At 48.9% G+C, this 18,136-nt stretch overlaps 2 protein-coding genes across 6 annotated transcripts in view; one reads left to right on the top strand and one right to left on the bottom strand.

Moving 5' to 3' along the window:
• The window catches only part of Ccar2 (cell cycle and apoptosis regulator 2), a 14,697-nt gene extending 3,130 nt beyond the window's left edge, over positions 1-11,567 (top strand). For both annotated transcript variants that reach the window (XM_015499490.2, XM_015499491.2), the window contains exons 8-21: positions 4,790-4,909; positions 5,853-6,075; positions 6,160-6,273; positions 6,610-6,773; positions 7,196-7,358; positions 7,453-7,683; positions 7,792-8,028; positions 8,644-8,788; positions 9,040-9,122; positions 9,464-9,610; positions 9,760-9,871; positions 9,968-10,156; positions 10,306-10,511; positions 10,744-11,567. In XM_015499490.2, coding sequence (XP_015354976.1) covers positions 4,790-4,909; positions 5,853-6,075; positions 6,160-6,273; positions 6,610-6,773; positions 7,196-7,358; positions 7,453-7,683; positions 7,792-8,028; positions 8,644-8,788; positions 9,040-9,122; positions 9,464-9,610; positions 9,760-9,871; positions 9,968-10,156; positions 10,306-10,511; positions 10,744-10,788 — 2,179 coding nt within the window. In that variant the 3' untranslated portion in view covers positions 10,789-11,567. The remainder of the gene's footprint in view (positions 1-4,789; positions 4,910-5,852; positions 6,076-6,159; positions 6,274-6,609; positions 6,774-7,195; positions 7,359-7,452; positions 7,684-7,791; positions 8,029-8,643; positions 8,789-9,039; positions 9,123-9,463; positions 9,611-9,759; positions 9,872-9,967; positions 10,157-10,305; positions 10,512-10,743) is intronic.
• The window catches only part of Bin3 (bridging integrator 3), a 39,863-nt gene continuing 30,975 nt past the window's right edge, over positions 9,249-18,136 (bottom strand). For 3 of the 4 annotated variants that reach the window (XM_015499492.2, XM_048801614.1, XM_048801612.1), the window contains 3 exons: positions 15,482-15,623; positions 15,170-15,304; positions 11,809-12,654 (listed from right to left, as the gene is read on the bottom strand). In XM_015499492.2, coding sequence (XP_015354978.1) covers positions 12,508-12,654; positions 15,170-15,304; positions 15,482-15,623 — 424 coding nt within the window. In that variant the 3' untranslated portion in view covers positions 11,809-12,507. Of the gene's footprint in view, positions 9,892-11,808; positions 12,655-15,169; positions 15,305-15,481; positions 15,624-18,136 lie in introns of those variants that run through there. The other variant, XR_007347026.1, reaches the window with a different exon arrangement.

The following is an 18,136-nucleotide window of genomic DNA, read 5'->3' as shown; positions in this document are numbered from 1 at the left end:
ATATGTTTTTTTTTTTTTTTTTTTTTTTTTTTTAGCTTCTAATATTCTTTTTATTTCCTACATTTAAATTTTTTTTTTTTTTTGGTTATAGATGGACACAATACCTTTATTTTATTATTTTATTTATTTATTTTTATGTGGTACTAAGGATCAAACCCAGCACCTCACACATGCCATGCAAGTGCACTACCACTGAGCCACAACTCCAGCCCTCACATATTTTCTGTTGGTGCCTCATAGTGCATATTGATGAGATTTGTTATTATGCATTACAGTGATGGAATTTGTTACATATTTGTACATGCACACAATATAAGTAGTTTTTGAAGTGTCACATTGAAATACTTTTTTCTTTTTTGATAATGGGGATTGAACCCAGGAGTTTCTACCTCTGAGTCCTAGTCCTCTCTGTACCCCCTCTTTCTGAATTTTATTTTGAGACAGAGTCATACAGAATTACCCAAGATAGCCTTGAGCTTGAGATCCTTCTGCCTCAGCCTCCCGAGCAGCTGGGATTACAGCTTGTGCCACTGTGCCCGGCTTGAAATAGTTCTTAAATATATAATTTTCCTTTTATTTCTAGTTCCCACAATTGAGATATCAGGGATTGTTTCAAGAAAATAATTACATGTCCAAAAAAGTAACATTGCAGTGTATGTTTTAATTTGTTCTTTAAAACATATGCTTTTTTATACACGACGCTTAGGTTGAGTGTGGTGTTGCATTGTCAGGTTGCATTCTGCACGCGCGTGGACATGCGGACAGTTAGTTTTCTTGGTCATGTGGGAATCAAGCATGGTTGATTGGGGTCCTTGGAGCTTCCTAGTGATTGTTATCTGTGAGCTTTAGGGAGTATACCAGCAGTGTGATGTCTCTCCCCTCTTTGGTTCATATGCTCCTAATCTTAATCTTCCTGAGAGTTTTTCTTAACTTTTTTTTTTGGATAATTTTTTTTTAGTTGTAGGTGGACACAATACCTTCACTTATTTTTATATGGTGCTGCGGATTGAACCCAGTGCCTCACATGTGCCAGGCAAGCGCTCTACCACTGAACTACAACCCCAGGCCTTAATGTTTTAATAACAGAAAATTTCAGTGTATGCAAAGCAAATGGAAAGATATGAATTCTAATATATCTGTTACCCCACTTCAAATATCAGCATCTGCCCTTATCCTTACTTCTCCCTTCATCTAGCTGTTGCCTCCTACTTGATTTGGGTGTTTTTTTTTGTTTTTGTGGGGGGAGGTGGTTACTGGGAATTGAATGCAGGGGTTCTTGGTCACTGAGCCACATCTGCAGCTCTTTTTTTTGAGACAGGGTCTCACTAAGTTGCTTAGGCCCTTGCTAAATTGCTGAGGCTGGTCTTGTACTGTGATCCTCCTATCTCAGCTTCCTGAGTTGCTGGGATTGTAGGTGTGTGCCATCATACCGGTGTCTTTTTTATTTGAAGTAAAAATTTTAAGGTGAAATTTATATAGACTGAAATATACAAATCTTAACTGGAAAATTTTGATAAGTGAAAAATCCTATGTAACCCTCCCTCTAGTAAGATCACTGCAGAAAGTTCCTTCATGTTGGGTTCTCATTTGCTTTGAGAACTATACAGGGAAAGGAACACTCTTCCAGATGCCCGTAAACCAGTATGTGGAAAGAGCTGTCAGAGTTGCCCAGTGTGCACATTTTGAGGAGTATGGTGTAGCTCTAGGAAGAAGCTAAGGCAAAGTGATGTAGCCAGTCCCTATGCAAAAGCTTGGCTTATTCTCTTAGGATAGGTCATTGTGAATTTTAAGTAGGAGCCAGCTTTATCTAGGATTGTTTTCCATATCATCTCCACTATTGAACCTTTTGTCCCACTCTCAAGTTGCTGAGAATACATCCACACTTCTTATCTTCTGGTCTTCAAGTTTCCAGGGACCTTCCATCTTGCCTTTTTGTGAGCTTATTAAAAAAGCCTTCATAGGCTTTCATGGTATGATCATATCAGGTGCCTTTGGGCATAATGTAGTTTGGGTGGCAATCAATGACTGTTGTGGACTTGCTGCTTTTGGTTTAAATTCAGGCTTTGGGCTGGGGTTCTGGCTCAGTGGTAGGGTGTTTGCCTGGCACGTGTGAAACCCTGGGTTCAAGTCTCAGCACCACATATAAATAAATAAATAAAAATATTGTGTTCATCTACAACTAAAAATATTTAAAAAAATAAATTTAGGCTTTTTGTGCAGTCATGTGTATTTGATTGTCCTGGACATGCCAAGCCCTGTGCAATGCTTGTGCATGGTGCTTCAGTGTCATAACTCCTGGAGGTTGGAGTTATCATCCCTTGGAGAGAGGTACCACCAGCTGTCAGGGGTGAGAATGTGCAGAGTAGGAAGATGGCTAGTAAGAATTTGTAACTTTGAAGGAACATCAGTTTGTAAAGGACTCGATCACATTAGCATTTTGTGTGGAAGCCAAGCTTTATGTTGAATCCTAGGCTTTGGGATGGAGGGAACATTGGACTACTCCTGCTGAGCTGCTGACGTCTTTTAGACAGGCTGGGCTTCTGTTGTTGCTGCTACTGACATGTCTTCCACTGGCTCTGCATTATGACTTGTTCCTGACCATTCACAGAAAAGGGAGAAAACTGGCAGCTGAGCTCATAGAATCCAGTGGAACATGTAGTTTAGGTAGAGCTGGACAGCATTTACTGAAGAGCTCACTTCAGTCCTGGGTGAGCTGAAGAGATGTGTCAGAATGAGTCTGGAATGGTTCTGTTAGAAACGTGGAAACACCGATGTCCTGTAAAGTGGAGAAGAAGGTGCTTTTGACAAATAAAGATGCTCCTGAACAGTGAAGTGACCCAGGCAAACACAAGAGAACAAAAGCTTTGTGTTAAATATAACCAGCTTTGTTACTTGGATGTGAAGACCAGGAAAATGACCCAGGCAGGTAAAAGGAAAGAACAAAAACCTTCTGGAGGCACATGTAATCAACTCAGTTACCTAGGCTCAAAGAGTTGCCAGTTGTTTCTCTCATGTGACAATGGATATTTTTTCCTTCTCAATCTGGTATTTTATAATGAATAGTCCAAAGGTTTTTTTGTCCTCTTGTTTTTATTGTACCCCATACTAAGTGATTATGATAATGTCTGAGGTAATATCATAAGTGATACTGTAATAAGCAATTAAAAACATATTAAGTAGTACATACTGTGATATCAGTGTTAAAAGGTTCTTGTCTTCTCTTTAAAAACCTGTTAAAAGGTAGGTATTAAAGAACTTTAGAAAGTAGAAAATATTTTTTATTTGTCTTTTTAAAAAATTTATTTAAAAAACTTCGTTATATGACAATAGAATGCATTATAATAAATATTACACATATAGAGCACAATTTTTCATATCTCTGGTTGTACACAAAGTAGAGTCACATCCTTCTTGTCTTAACATGTACTTAGGGTAGAAAATATTTTTGAAAATGAAAAATCACTTAGTGCTACTTTTTCTTTGACCTTTTCTAGTTTTTATCTGCATATGTGTATACTCCACAATATATTTTTTTAATAGAATTTTTTTTTTTTTTAAGAGAGGGAGAGAATTTTAATATTTATTTATTTTTTTGGTTTTCGGCGGACACATCTTTGTTTGTATGTGGTGCTGAGGATTGAACCCCAGGCCGCACGCATGCCAGGCGAGCGTGCTACCACTTGAGCCAAATCCCCAGTCCCTATACTCCACAATATTAAGTTCAGATTATTTTTGTGTATCTTAAACCTTTTTTCCCATATTGTATAATTCTCATGATTGTTTTAGTGACTGGTTACTGTTTACTTACTATAAAAACTGGGTGTTCCTGGGTTTGTACTTTCCTCACTCTCAGTTTATGTTGCTTGATGTTTTTCCAATGTATGTGACCTTTTTTTGGCCTTTTTCTTTTTTTGTGGTGCTGGGGATTGAACCCAGGGCCTTATACATGCTGGGCAAGTGCTATACCACTGTGCTACATCCTCAGCCCCTTTTTTCTTTTTTTTTCCAGTAAACTTCCTTTGGATAGATTTTTAGGAGTGGGATTGTTGGAGCAAAGGGTTTGAGTATTTTTATCACATTAATGTGTACTAATGAGGGCTTATTGTCTAATAAGATTTACTTAATAGAATGTATATCATGGTAAAGTGTGTCTTTTGTTTAAAAAGAAATCAGTTAAATTCTTTTTTTCTTTTTTAGTATTGGGGATTGAACCTAGGGGTATTTAATCACTTAGCCATATCCCTAGACCTTTTTATTTTTTATTTTGAGACAGGGTGTGTCTCTAAGTTGCTTAGGGCCTTGCTTAGTTGCTAAGGCTGGCCTTAAACTTGTTGTGATCCTCCTGAGCTGAAGAGATTATAGGTGTGCACAACCATACCTGGCAAATTCTTTTTTTCTCATTTCAAAAAAATAACATGTTAACTGTAGGTGATTTAAAAGTTCAGAAAAATATCAGAAATTATTCACAAACCTATTAAAAGCATCCATCATTAATATTTTATTTCAGTATGTAAAAGCTTTTTCATATTTGAGGCCTACTGTATATGGACTATGCTTTTTGCTTAACCCATGAATGTTTTTCTGTGTTAAGAGAGTTTAAATATTCACTTTTAATATCTTTGTAGCATATTGCCATGATTGTTAGTATGGCTTCTTTATCCATTTCTTTGATGTTAGGGATTCAGAATGGAGTAGCTGATGTTTCCAGTTCTTTCTTTTTAGATCAGTGTGTATTGAATTCGTATGTAACAATGTAATTTCTTACTTCTGGTAATGGATCAACCTCCAGTGATGACTATGACTCCAAGAAACGCAAACAGCGGGCTGGTGGAGAGCCTTGGGGTGCTAAGAAACCAAGGCATGACCTGCCTCCTTACCGGGTTCATCTTACTCCCTATACTGTGGACAGGTGAGTGGCAAGGCTTGGGGGTGGGCTGAGACTTGTCACAGGTAACACTTTCTAGGGTAAATGAGATACGGCCCCTGCAAGCACGTGAGTGCTTTTACAGCTTTTTAAAAAACAAATCAGTGTAAACCTATTGTATGTACTGTTTGATACTTTGCTTTTTCATTTGATATTTTGTCTTAGAATTTATTCTATATTAATATTAGATTATTCTCATTCTTTTTAGCAGTATATATAGCATCCCATTAAATGGATGTATTTAACTAGTACTACATATGTAGCCTAGTTTTCTTAAGTATTATAAACATCCTTCTGCATACATATAGGTGCACAGTGTAAGTGTCCTATTAATTCCTCAGAATAGAGTAGCTGGTTTAAAGGGTCTAATTTCAACCTTTGATAGCTATTGCCAGTTCTCTCAAAGAGACTGTCTATTTACCCTCTTCAACAGACCATGAAGGACTTGTTTCCCCTGCTTTTCCCAATACTGAATTAGCAGACTTTTTCATCTTTTTATTTCATAGGTGAAAAATTACATTCTGATTTGCATTTTTAAATTATAAGTTAGACTGTGCATATTTTAATGGGCTTTTAAGTCGTAGGTGTTTCTTTTTCTGTGAAATACCTGTTGATGTCAGTTTTCCCAGTTTTCCCTTAGGTATTTGAACTTCTTGTTATTGATTTGTGAGTGCCTTTTCTATTAAGACCATGACCATTTCTCTGTCATGTTCTATGAGTGTTTTTCCTTTTCCAGTTTTGCCATAGGGAGACTGTAAATCAAGTAGTCACATCTGATCCATCGTCACCTGTTGAGAGGTGCCTACTTAGAAAGTCCTTATTTCCCAAACTGAAAAATAAATTGCCCTTTTTTTAAGTCTTTTATAATTTCATTTTTGAATGTTTTAGTTTTCACTCAGGTCTGAATTCCCCTGCTGTCTTCCTCCAGCCCCATCTGTGACTTCCTAGAACTCCAGCGCCGTTACCGCAGCCTTCTGGTCCCCTCAGATTTTCTGTCCGTGCATCTGAGCTGGCTGTCAGCCTTCCCTCTGAGCCAGCCCTTTTCCCTCCATCATCCAAGCCGGATCCAGGTCTCTGCAGAAAAGGAGGCAGCTCCAGATACTGGTGCTGAGCCCAGCCCTGCAGACAGTGACCCTGCTTACAGTTCCAAGGTCAGCTGGCTGGGCTTCTGTGGCTTTGTCACATTGCCGGAGGTGGAAGGTGGCTCTGAGTGTATCTCGGGCCTTTTTGCACAGGTACTGCTGCTCTCCTCCCCGGGCCTGGAGGAGCTGTATCGTTGCTGCATGCTCTTTGTGGATGACATGGCTGAGCCAAGGGAAACGCCAGAACATCCTCTGAAGCAGATAAAGGTAAGAGCTGGGGTGCAGGAGGCAAGATGCAGTCACTGATAATGTCCAGTGCCTGTAACATTTTTAGAGGTTGGCTTCTGCTCAGTAATATGTAGAAATGCAGTGTTGCAGAGCAGAAATGCCCTTGTTGTACACAGGAGGAAAATACAGCTCAGAGATGTTCCTACTTGTTAGAAGGCATTAGGTGGTTGGTCCGTGTCAGTGGCTAGAGGGCCCTTGGGTGGTGGGCTTCACCACTTCTGCTGCCTTTGTTTTTTGATTGGTGGCAGCCTCTCCTCACTGTTGCAGGAGGCACAGGCCATGTGGGTTTCTTTTGTATCCCTAATCTCTTTGCAGTTTTTGCTGGGTCGGAAAGAAGAAGAGGCAGTGCTGGTTGGGGGTGAGTGGTCTCCTTCCCTGGATGGCCTCGACCCTCAGGCTGACCCGCAGGTGCTGGTGCGCACAGCCATCCGCTGTGCGCAAGCCCAGACTGGGATTGACTTGAGCACCTGCACCAAGTGGTGAGTGGCCGTCCCCAAGTGTGGCCAGCTCGCTGTGGGGAGAGTCTGTTTAGAAGATCTGGCCTTTGCCCTGTGGCCTGCCAGCTTTCTTCTGTGCCCAGTCATAACTCATGCCACCCCCAGCTACTCACAGATGGACACTGGGGTCCTGAACATGCCCAAGGGTTATGGGGTACTAGAGGTACCCCCAAGCTGTACCTGGCAATCCTTGTTGCCTTAGCTCCGGCACAGCAACTGTCATCTCCCTGTTACTTGCTGTTCTTGAGGACTTGTTCTGTATCATGTGTTTGTCCTTTCACAGCTCGCTGTCCAGTATGTGCTTGGTCTGTGCTGACTGGAAACACAGGCATTTTGTGAGCCTGGTGTCTGCCTGAATGTGTTGATTGGGGCTTAGGGCTTCCTTTTCCTTTTGCTGTGAGCAGGTGGCGCTTTGCTGAGTTTCAGTACCTGCAGCCGGGACCGCCCCGGAGGCTGCATACAGTGGTGGTGTACCTGCCAGATGTCTGGACCATAATGCCCACTTTGGAGGAGTGGGAGGCCCTGTGCCAGCAGAAAGCCACAGAGGCAGCTCCCCCAACCCAGGAGGTACCAGAGATTAAGGCTGAGCCTTAGGAAGACGCAGAAAAGTAGGTACCCTGACACTGAGACCCTCAGGGTCACATCTTGGCTATGGTTACAGGAAGCAGAGCCTACTGAACAGGCCCCTGATGCTTCGGAGCAAGCGGCAGATAGTTCTAAACAGAATGCGGAGACTCCAGAGGCCACTGCACAACAAGAAATGGACACTGATCTCCCAGAGGCCCCTCCACCCCCTCTAGAACCTGCTGTCATGGCACGTCCTGGCTGTGTAAACCTTTCCCTCCATGGGATTGTGGAGGATCGGAGGCCAAAAGAAAGGATTTCTTTTGAGGCAGGTGTAGGAGTTTCAGGGGGCTGTGGGTAGGGTGCGGGCTGTGGCAGTGTGGCATATTCCTTTTTCACCTGATGCTCACAGGGTTCTGCCACCCCTTCTAAATAGGTGATGGTGTTGGCTGAGCTGTTTCTGGAGATGCTGCAGAGGGATTTTGGCTATAAGATTTATAAAATGCTACTGAGCCTTCCTGAAAAGGTTGTGACCCCCCCTGAAACTGAGAAGGAGGAGGTGGCCAAAGAGGAAGCGGTCAAGGAGGAGGAAGCTGTCAAGGAGGAGGTGGCCAAGGAGTCCAAGGATGAGGTACAGAATGAGGGCACGGCTGCCGAGTCAGACACCCCGCTGGTGAGTACCTTCGTCAGCCCTCGCTGGGCTGAGGACCACACATAGTGATAATAATTATTGTGATCTGAGTCCCTCACTTGTGCCAGGCATCGTCCTAAGTATTTCCCATGTCCCATTTCACTCGTGCTCCCTCACAGTGCATACTTCTTGGAAGCCTGGGATAGACTGAGGCCCAGAGAGATTACTCTCATACCACATAGTTAAGCAGTGGAACACACGGGGTGAAGGAGGTGGCAGAGAAGAGGGGAGGGAAGCATGGCTGACGCGTCATGATGGCATGAAGTCTCCGTCACAAAGAAGGCCTGGGAGAGCAGAGGAGGTTGGATTGCCATATGGTTAGCTGGATCGACTTTTCACCATTTTTATAATGCGAGTCTACTTCTTGCCCAGATGCTCTCAAGTATACTTAATTTTTTCTAGGACTAGGTTGACTCCTGAAGAGAACCTGGGTGTCTAGAAGTGCCTCTGTTGTGCTCTGGATCCTGTGTCATTCAATTAAACACCTACAGGCTCTAACACAGTGCCCGGCACAGAGTTGATACTCAGATGTTAGCCATTATTATTAGTATTACAGGAATTAGTTCCTTCTCCTCATCACCTTGTCTGCTTCTCTAGAAGGAGGATGGGCTTTTGCCCAAACCACCCTCTTCTGGGGGAGAGGAGGAAGAGAAGACCCGGGGTGAGGCATCTGAGGACCTGTGTGAGATGGCCCTGGACCCAGAGCTGCTACTTCTGAGGGATGATGGGGAGGAGGAGTTTGGTATGTCCAGTGGGGAGCAGATTATGGTCCTCAGGTGGTGTCTGTCTCTTGGGGCTGTGAGGCAAGTGTGGGCCACTGTGGGCTCCCTGTTTAACTTCTGTCTCTTAGGGCTGTGGGGCAAGTGTGGGCCACCGTGGGCTCCGGGGCAAGTGTGGGCCACCGTGGGCTCCCTGTTTAACTTCTGTCTCTTAGGGCTGTGGGGCAAGTGTGGGCCACCGTGGGCTCCCTGTTTAACTTGGGTTTTTTTGTAGCAGGAGCAAAGCTAGAGGACTCGGAAGTCCGGTCTGTTGCCTCAAACCAGTCAGAGATGGAATTCTCCTCACTTCAGGACATGGTGAGACCTTTTTTTTCCTTAGTTTTTGTGGTGGGAAGCTTGGCAATACCTCTGATAGGCATACCTCACCTGGGAGGCTACCAGTGACTTTTCCCTTGATAGACAAGAAACACTGATTCATGGGGATCATTTCATTCTCCCTGCTGGGGGGAGCTGAGAGGGATCTAACCTGGGAGCACACCAGGTTCTTTTTGGGAAAGTGCCCCACAGAGGCCTGGAACCTTCAGCTGTAAGGCTGCTTGGTACTGTCATTCAGGCTGCTTGCTGTAAAGAGGTTGTGTCCTGGGCCATTTAGTCACTGAGATCTGTCAGTAAAGCTGTCCATCTGTTTTCCTTTACAGCCCAAGGAGCTGGACCCATCTGCTGTGCTTCCCTTGGACTGTCTTCTAGCTTTTGTATTCTTTGATGCCAACTGGTGTGGCTACTTGCACCGGCGAGACTTGGAGAGGGTCCTTCTTACCCTGGGGATTCGGCTCAGTGCAGAGCAGGTAACTTCTCTTCTGCCCCATCTTTCTGTCTTTTCTGGATGGCCTCCTAATATGCACAGGCCTACAATGAGCTCCTTCTAGTTCCTTGTTCCTCTCTTTGGGGCAGGGTTCACACTGTCTGACCAGCAGGTGTTTGGTGTTTTCTATAGGCCAAGCAGCTGGTCAGTAGGGTGGTGACGCAAAACATTTGCCAGTACCGGAGCCTTCAGTACAGCCGCCCAGAGGTGGTGGACGGTGGGCTTCCTGAGGAGGTGCTCTTTGGTATGTCCTGTGCTATGCACCTGTGGGAAAAGGGGATAGGGTAGGTTGCCTTTTCCTCCCGAGACTTCATGAGATTTTTTTCATGGCCCCTTCTAGGAAACCTGGATCTGCTGCCTCCTTCTGGGAAGAGTGCAAAGCCAGGTGCTGCTCCCACGGAACACAAAGGCCTGGTGCCCCATAATGGCAGCCTGATCAATGTGGGGAGCCTGCTGCAACGTGCAGAACAGCAGGACAGTGGCCGGCTCTACCTAGAAAACAAGATTCATACACTGGAACTGAAGCTGGGTGAGTGGTCTAGAGGCTGTGGGGCTTGTCGTGGGTGGGATGGGAGAGTGGGTATCCCCAGGGACTAGGGTGACACCACTCCGTAGGCTTTAGACCCTTGCCCTGTGCTTCACCTGAGTCCATCCGGTGTGTCTTCCCACATTGCACAGAGGAGAGCCATCACCGTTTCTCAGCCACTGAAGTGACGAATAAGACACTGGCAGCGGAGATGCAGGAGCTGCGGGCCCGGCTGACTGAGGCGGAGGAGACAGCTCGGGCAGCTGAACGGCAGAAGAGCCAGCTTCAGCGGCTGCTGCAGGAGTTCCGCAGGCGCCTGACCCCGCTGCAGCTTGAGATGCAGCGGATGGTTGAAAAGGTGAGTGGGGTGTGTGGGGTAACTGCATCTCCTCTTGGTGGAGCTCCAAAAGCCCCAGAGAACAGTTGGCCGCCATGTGGAAAGCCTAGCCACCAGTGCCCTTCTCAGATTCTCTCATCTCCATCCTCCATCCACTAGTTTCTTTGGGAACCTAGCAGCATGTAGCCCAAAGGCTCCTAGCAGTAAGTGGTTAGCTGTCCTCTGATGTCATCTGTTCTCTGTGCTCATATAGGCCGATAGCTGGGTAGAGAAGGAAGAGCCAGCACCTAGCAACTGAGGGACTTTGCCCAGGAGTGGCCGTCCTGTGAGGTCAGCGATGGAGCCTGATGACGTTAAAGCCCTTTTGGTACCAGAAAGCCACTGGAGCAAGGCCTGGGAGCCACAGGCAGGGGTGGCTGAGCCCTGTGCTCAGCCTCTGCAGGGGATGTCAAGCCATCAGGGTGGGGTCTGTGCTTTGTGGGTGGAAGTTTGAGGAACCCCAGTTCCAGCTACAACTAAATATAACATCTTTTGCACCCCTAGAATGTCATTTTGCCCTCAACCTTGGAATTTCTCCCAGGGCCCTTGTAGTATTGTGCTGTCTCCTGTCCTCTTCCAGCTTAGAGTGAGACAGGGGAGGAAAAGGCTTTTCGAGCCTGTGACAAGGTCTGATGCTAGTACACTGAAGGAACAGATGTGGAGTCTGGTGCCATCCATCCCTTCCTTTGGATGGCACAAGTCCTATAGGTTCCAGGCGCAGACTCCTGGGGGGCTCTGGTGGCCGTCGTGGGAATGGAGTCTAAGCTAGAAAGCTCTCGGTGTTGGGCCGAGGGTGCCAATAGAACACTGTGTTCCAGCCACCCCAGACTCGCCAGAAGAAACCAGCACCTCCTTCCCCGGCTCCTGTGTTCAGAATGTGGTATTGGCTCTGGCCCAGCCTTTTTCCCTGTTACCCATAATTCTCGCCTCTTTCCATAATCCGTGGTTTCAGTTTGACTTTGTATATAAAGTTGTTGGTTTTTTTTTTTTTTTTTTTTGGGCTTTTTGTTTTTTAAATAAACCAAAGTCAAAAACAAACCAGTGTGTTCTAGCTCTCCCCGTTCCTTTTCTGGCCAGCCTGGTGCCCTCCCAGCCTCCTGGCCCTAAGCCAGTGTCTGCACCCTGGCAGTTCTTTCCAGAAGGTGGAAAGCCTGAACCTTTGCACCCTAGGCTGCCTTCCTGCTGGAATCAGGCAGAGGCCCTCTGCCAAGTGGGCAGGAACTGGGATAGCTGTACCAGGGGCTCCCCTTCTCTCCACAAGTCAGCACAACACTAGGTGGATGTTTTGTTGGAAACTTTACTTGAAAAAATAAAATTCCAGATATCCAGGTTAGACACAAACCCACTGCTCTTGCTTTGAGGCCTGTGGATTGATGTGTCACATGCTGCATGGGGGGATAGTTAACATCAAGTCCCAGTTACCTAGGGAATGCGGAAGAGCGAGGGCTTGTCCCTGCACTGAGCCCGCCTTTGTCATGCTGGAGTGAGGGGTCTGCTGGGGCTGGAGGAACAGGGCTCTCCTGTTCCCCAGGACTGTGCCTGTACCTTGCCCAGAAGAATCTTTGGTGTGAAGAGCAACGAGGGGCCAGGAATGTGTCCTCGAGGTAGATGCGATCCCTGCTGTGCAAGTGGGGCTAAGACCCTCAACTGCAATGGCAAAACCCAGGCCCTTCCAGGGGGCTGCTGCTCTGGCCTGAGGTCAGGTTATAACTCTGGACGGTTCTTCAGGAAATAAAAAAGCCCCTAGGGTTTTTCTACACTGCTTACCTGTGCCTGAGGAGAGCAGCCTGTTTGTTTGGGGCTCCTGGTGACAGGCTCAAGAGAATGGAGACACTCAGTTCAAAGGATTATAAGGTGGAGCAGGGGCCACCTCTTGTCTCCAAAACAGCAGCCAGTGGGAGAAGCATGAGCCTGTGCCTGCTAAGGGCAAAGACTAGAGAGGTTGCCTGTGTCCCAGAAGTCTTTGAAGGATGGACGTTCAGTCATCAGCCACGATAGAGAGGGCTCGGAGCTCGCTCAGTTTGGCCTCGTTCTCTCGCTCCCGCTGCTCATCTGAGTGGCCCGGCTGGTCAAGCTGCTGGGTGAGGTCACCAAAGATCTTATGCATTTCTGAGTAGTACACGACCTGGGGCAAGAGGCAAGAGTTGTTGGCAAGGGCTGGGCTCCCTTAGCATCCAGTGCCCAAGCACAATACCTGCGGGGCCCAGCAGTCTAGGAGCACTAGCCTAGCCAGGGTCTGGTCCCTTGGGTGGCTGGTGGCTGGCTCAAGGCAGGTGTTTCTACTCACTTCTCCATCACCTCTCTGGCCCTCACCCATTTCCCTGAACTGGTGGTGCAGGAAGGACTGAACCACAGCCTGTGGCTTTCTGGAATGTCCACTGCAGAGAAAGGCTCCATCCAAGACCAGGGTTGCAGAGAGGCAATGTGGCCCTGTGGGGCTGGGGGTGGAGGTGACGCCCTTCAATCCCTGGTTCCTTCCAACAGCTGGTGTGGGCAGGGGTGCCTGTGCACTTGGGAGTGGTTGGAGAAGAACACATTGGCCAAGGCCAGGCCCAGAGAGAGAGAAGATGATTAGCGGGCACCATACCTCAGTGGGAAAGAGAGGACACGGCAGGTGGTAGATCCCAGGGCCTTGAAAGCCTGCTCTAGAAGTAAAGGTGAGATCAAGGCTCTGGGATCTACCACCTGCCTTCCATTCCTGCCCCACCCTTGTTCCTGGCCTAAACCACATAGCCAAGGGGAGTGGTTCTAAGGCTGGGCTTATGTCCACAGGTCCTTCTGGGTAGGGAACAGCAATAGGGTGGGAGGGACACAAGGATGAGAGGCTAGGGTGGGGGAGTCGGATAGGCTCTTCAGCAACACCCCCAGATTGCTGAGGACTAGGGGCTTCTCCACAGAGGGCAGAGGCCATTTCTGCCATGAAACTAACCACTTCCTGATCAAATAAAATGCGTGTGCTCCTGTGTTCCACTCTCTCCAAACTCCCCAGCTTGGCTGTCACCTTCTCTTTAGAAACTTGGAGGTGCTAAACTGGGAAGGTGCACGGTGCAGTGGGGCCAGGACTGAGTTGTATGTACCTTAGGAAGTCTCTTGACATCCTAGCTGGCTTCCTCTGGGACCAGGGGAGCTAAGTGAGGTCAGTCCCAACCTATTGCTAACACCTGAGAAACTGGGGACATAGGCAATCACTGGGGTGAGGGCAGGGGGTGGCCCTAAATTTCTTGCCCAGGCTGCACTGCCCGGTGAGTCACCAGGAATGCTCACTTCTCTAGTGACTAATGGCAGCAGCAGCCATGTGAGGGGGAGGTTGGCACTGAGGAGGCAGTAAACAGCCGTGGTTACCCCACTGATTTGGCTATAGGTCATCCCTAACCTCCCAAACGGCTCCAGCCTGGGCACCCTCCAGCTTTCTCCTGGGAGCTAGGGGAGGGCAGGTAGGGGGTAGGTCACTGGAGGCTGCAGTGGGGTTGTGTCAGCAAAGGAAAGGGTTGGCAAGGGTACAGCTGCAGGAAGGAAGCCCTTGTCGCCTCCTGCTGGTGGCTCTGTCTCACTGCCCTCAAGAAACAAGAAAGGACCAAGGACTTAGGTCATTAGGAAATCCCAGCTGCAGGGTAGATCCTGCTCAGCCTTCCTAATGCCAAGTACCTGGTCCCATGGCTTTGGACGTCTCCAAAGATGCAGGCGGAGAAGTGGGAACCAGACTTTTCCAGGGGAAATCTATAAGGAAAGATGACATCCACTGGAGGGCGCCAGATGCCCAGGCAAAAGCAGAAGTGGGCAGGCCCTGGTAGACAGGGACTGGAAGCCTAAAATTTGGTGACCTGGTGATAAAAGATGGGAAGGGTGTGTTGGGATCCTGAGGCTAACAATGAGCATCTATGATTAGCTGGGGTCCATGTGGAAGAGCCCTGCTCTTGGCTCTGGCACCTCAACCTTTCCCATTTGGCCAGTGCAGAGAATCCTAGCTAAAGGCTTGAAGATAGATGGGGTGGGAGAGGCCAGGGGACACACACCATCCTGCTCTGAGTAACAGGACACACAGGGCTCTGGCCAGTATACTAAAATGGTGCCTGGTCCAAACACATAGTTGGGCAGCACCACAGGCCAGTCTGCGCCCCACCTGCCCTTCCACCAGGGGGTGCATCACGAGACAGCAGCTGGCATGGCTCTCTCTGGGGCTCAGGGTCCCCTCCATGGGAAGCTCAAAGTTTCCACTGGGTCCTCAGAGGCCTTCACTCTATGGACCTCTGGATCCCTCACCACCTGGAAACCTCAGGCAAAGAACCTGCCCAAACTAGAGGCTGAAGGTGCTGCCTGGTTTAAGAAGCCAAGGGAGGAATGGCTAACACAACAAGGCCCTCGTCCATCCTGGGGCTGGGATTAACCTACGAGCAACGGAGGAAGCCAGACAGAAATCCTTGCACGGTCCAAGTCCTGCAGTGCCAGAACCCTATGTCCCAGCACTGAATGATCGCCTGCGGTGGCTGGGGTGCTGGGCCCAGCTGTCTGTGCAGAGAATGACCAAGTCTCCCTTCCAGTGTGGGGTATGGGATGGCCTGAGGGTGTTCACAAAGCCCAGGACTATCTCCCAAGGCAAGAGTATTTGGTCACCTTTGGGTGTGTGAGTGGCATGGCCTCACCTGCGCTCGGATCAGGGACTCAAAGCTGGGCTGGAAGTAGTCGAGTCGGCTACCGTAGAACCGTGGCATCTCATCCAAGAGCTGCTTGTTCTTGGCCTCAAAGTCATCCCGCACAGGCCGCAGCTCTTCTCGGGCCTGAGGAAGGAGACCTTGTCATCAAGACACTCATGGCTGGTGCAGGATGCAGGTGTCTGGGTGCAGGATGCAGTGCCTTGGTCCCCAGGAGCAGGGAGGAACTTGGCCCCAATGACCCTTCTGGCCACCTTGTCCCTTCTTTGTCAACCCCCTCACCCGCTCCCATCTCCCTGACACCTGGTGCAGCTTGGCCAGCACGGGTCCTGTCTTCTCCTTCTCCTCGTACTTCTCCACCTTGGCCTGGAGTCTCCTGTAGTCCTGCAAGGCCTGCTCCCGCCGCTTCACTGCCATGTTGAGGCTCGGGAAGACACTGCCAAACCTGCTGGGCACAGTTGGGTTGGACACAGGCCCATTCTGGGAGGGCAGCCTGGCAGCTCATCAGTCATTCACAGGTATGTATGGAGTACCTACTAAGCGCAGACCCTGCTCCGGGTCTTGGGATTTTACCAGGAGACAGACCAACCAGTGCCTGGTGGCCTGGAGCTTATGTTACTAACAATGTCCAGGAGGAAGGTCAAGAGCACGTGAACTTTTAGGACCACTCCATTAGGCTTGAGCACCGGGGGCGGAGAATGGATGACACCACTTGTCCAGCTGCTACCTCCCTCCCTGCCCACAGCAGTCTCACCATACTCCAGGACCTGCACGAGAGGATGGCAGGGCTGGGACACTCCTCCTCAGAAGGTATTTGTCAGACAGCTTCATCTTAAAAACTGAACTGGGAGAACCCAAGGCTAGGGAGATGACACATGACTTGCTCAAGGTCACAATCAGACAGATAGTCCATAAGAGTACTCAAGTGCCAAATTTTCTGTCTGGCACCCGCTCATCACCTCATAGTGCCACTGGTAGGTCACAGAACTGAAACTGGAAACTACTCTTTCAAGGGCTCCTCAGCACCACAGGAAAAGCAGAAATTCTGCTGTCCTACCACCGAAAGGGCAGACCAACAAACCAGAACTTTATGACTCAGGGACCTCCTCCTACCCCATGACTAAAATGGACCAAAATGGGAACCACTCATAAGAGTGGGCCATTCAGAAACAGCAGCAGTATTTTCAATGCTCCGGCATCTGGTAATCTGAAAACCAATTCCTCTAATTTAATGTCCATCATGGAAGGGCTTGCTACCTAACTGAAAATGCTAAAGAAGGGACAGATCACCGGGACTTCTCTGACTCCTCAGCTACATGCCCTTATGTGTGGGAATCAAGCCCTGCTCCTTCTTCCTCTCTGGGTTCCTCCAGGAGGAGCTGACTCTTCTGGTCCTGCTCACCAACTCTGCTTCTCCACCCCGAGTGACCAGAGTCGGCAGGCCCCTCAGGTGCATGGCCAGATACTGATAGGCTGGCAGGGCAATATTTGACTGACTGACTGGTCAGGCAGGAGACGCGGCCTATTCAATGCTGTGTAACTGGTAGACGTGGGGACCCTCTCCACCAGGACTCATGCATGGTGTTCCACAGAGTGCGTCTAAAGTGTGATGTCACTGGGAAGAGTTGGTCTTGATGCTTTTGCCCAAGGCAGCTGCACAATGGAGCTGCAGCCACCAGAGGAGCCCCTCTCCATTCCTGGGCAGCTGAGCGGTATGTGGCACAAGGGAGCAGGTGTAGTTGGCCTGGGAAGTTACCATGCTGTCCCTCCCACCCCAGGGGACAAGCGTTCTTAGCAGCTGTCTGATCCTCTTGTCAGAAGTAATCTTCTGCTTTGGTGGCCCCAGTGCCTGGGAGGTGCTGGGTGGCTGTGGAACAGGTACAGGGCAAGAATGAAAGGCAGCAGCGGGGCGCTTTCCTGCCCTGACTATCATCCCACCACTCCACGCCCATCATCTCAGGAAAGGGCAATGCCATGTGTGTGAGGCACAAGACTGGTGTTATACGAGTCGGTCAGGGGGCCCTGGACACCTGCTGACCTGAGCAGCACCTGTACCTGGGCACATACTCCCAGGCTGTTTCCATAGCTGTCATCTCCAGGGCCAGAGTCAGCTCCAGCAGCAGTGCCAAACAGAGGGACCCAGTCAGCCTCTGGAGAACACAGCAGCGGAAGCTCAGGGCAAAGTGCACAGCTGGGAGGGTGGGGTGGGAAGGGACTGGGGGTTACAGCCTTGGGAACAGGTAGTGTCAGACGGTTATGTGTACAGGTTAATCAAATATTGGCTCCTTCTCTGTCTCTGGAATCAGTGTCACCTATCCTCTGCAGGTGCAGTGGCTGCGGTTGGAGCCTGACTGGCAGGGAGACTGATGTCCCCCACAAGAACTTCTGTCTCCCACTGCAGCACTCCTCAAACTGAGAGGCCATGCAGGCTCAGGCCACAACTGATGAATCACTAATAACCATGAGTAGCTTTGGATTTGGGGGTTGGGATCTTCTGAGGCAAAGGAGAGAGATCACAGCCTACCCTGAGGTGGCTAAGAGTGGGGGACCAGGATGTTAGCCCCCTTTCCTGCTCATTGAACCCCTACGTTTCCATTTTCTACTTTTCAGCCATGGGCGGACAGATGGCCAGCTCAGTGGCAGGTGGTGTGTGTACTGTGGCACTGCACAGCTTTCTGACAATGGGACGCCCCCACCCCACCCCAGATGTGAAATGGTTCCCTCCACCTTTAGGTCAGAGGTCTGGGTGCCAGTAGGAGGCTGGTCCCCTGTGTCAAAGCCCCTCCTTGGCATGCCCCTGGGACTTAAAAAGATACACACTGACTTCCCCCAGCAAGGGCAGAGCTCTCCCTCCAGATGCACACACGAAGCCCACGCCTTCGTAGTTTTCCCTAAAGAAATAAGGCCAGGGGGCTGGGGCTGGGGCTCAGTGGTAGAGCGCTTGCCTAGCATGTGTAA

Source organism: Marmota marmota, unplaced genomic scaffold, assembly GCF_001458135.2.
Source record: "Marmota marmota marmota unplaced genomic scaffold, marMar, whole genome shotgun sequence".
Classification (NCBI taxonomy): Eukaryota; Metazoa; Chordata; class Mammalia; order Rodentia; family Sciuridae; genus Marmota; species Marmota marmota.
Note: the sequence above shows the minus strand (reverse complement) of the source record. Positions and strands in the feature narration are given on the sequence as shown.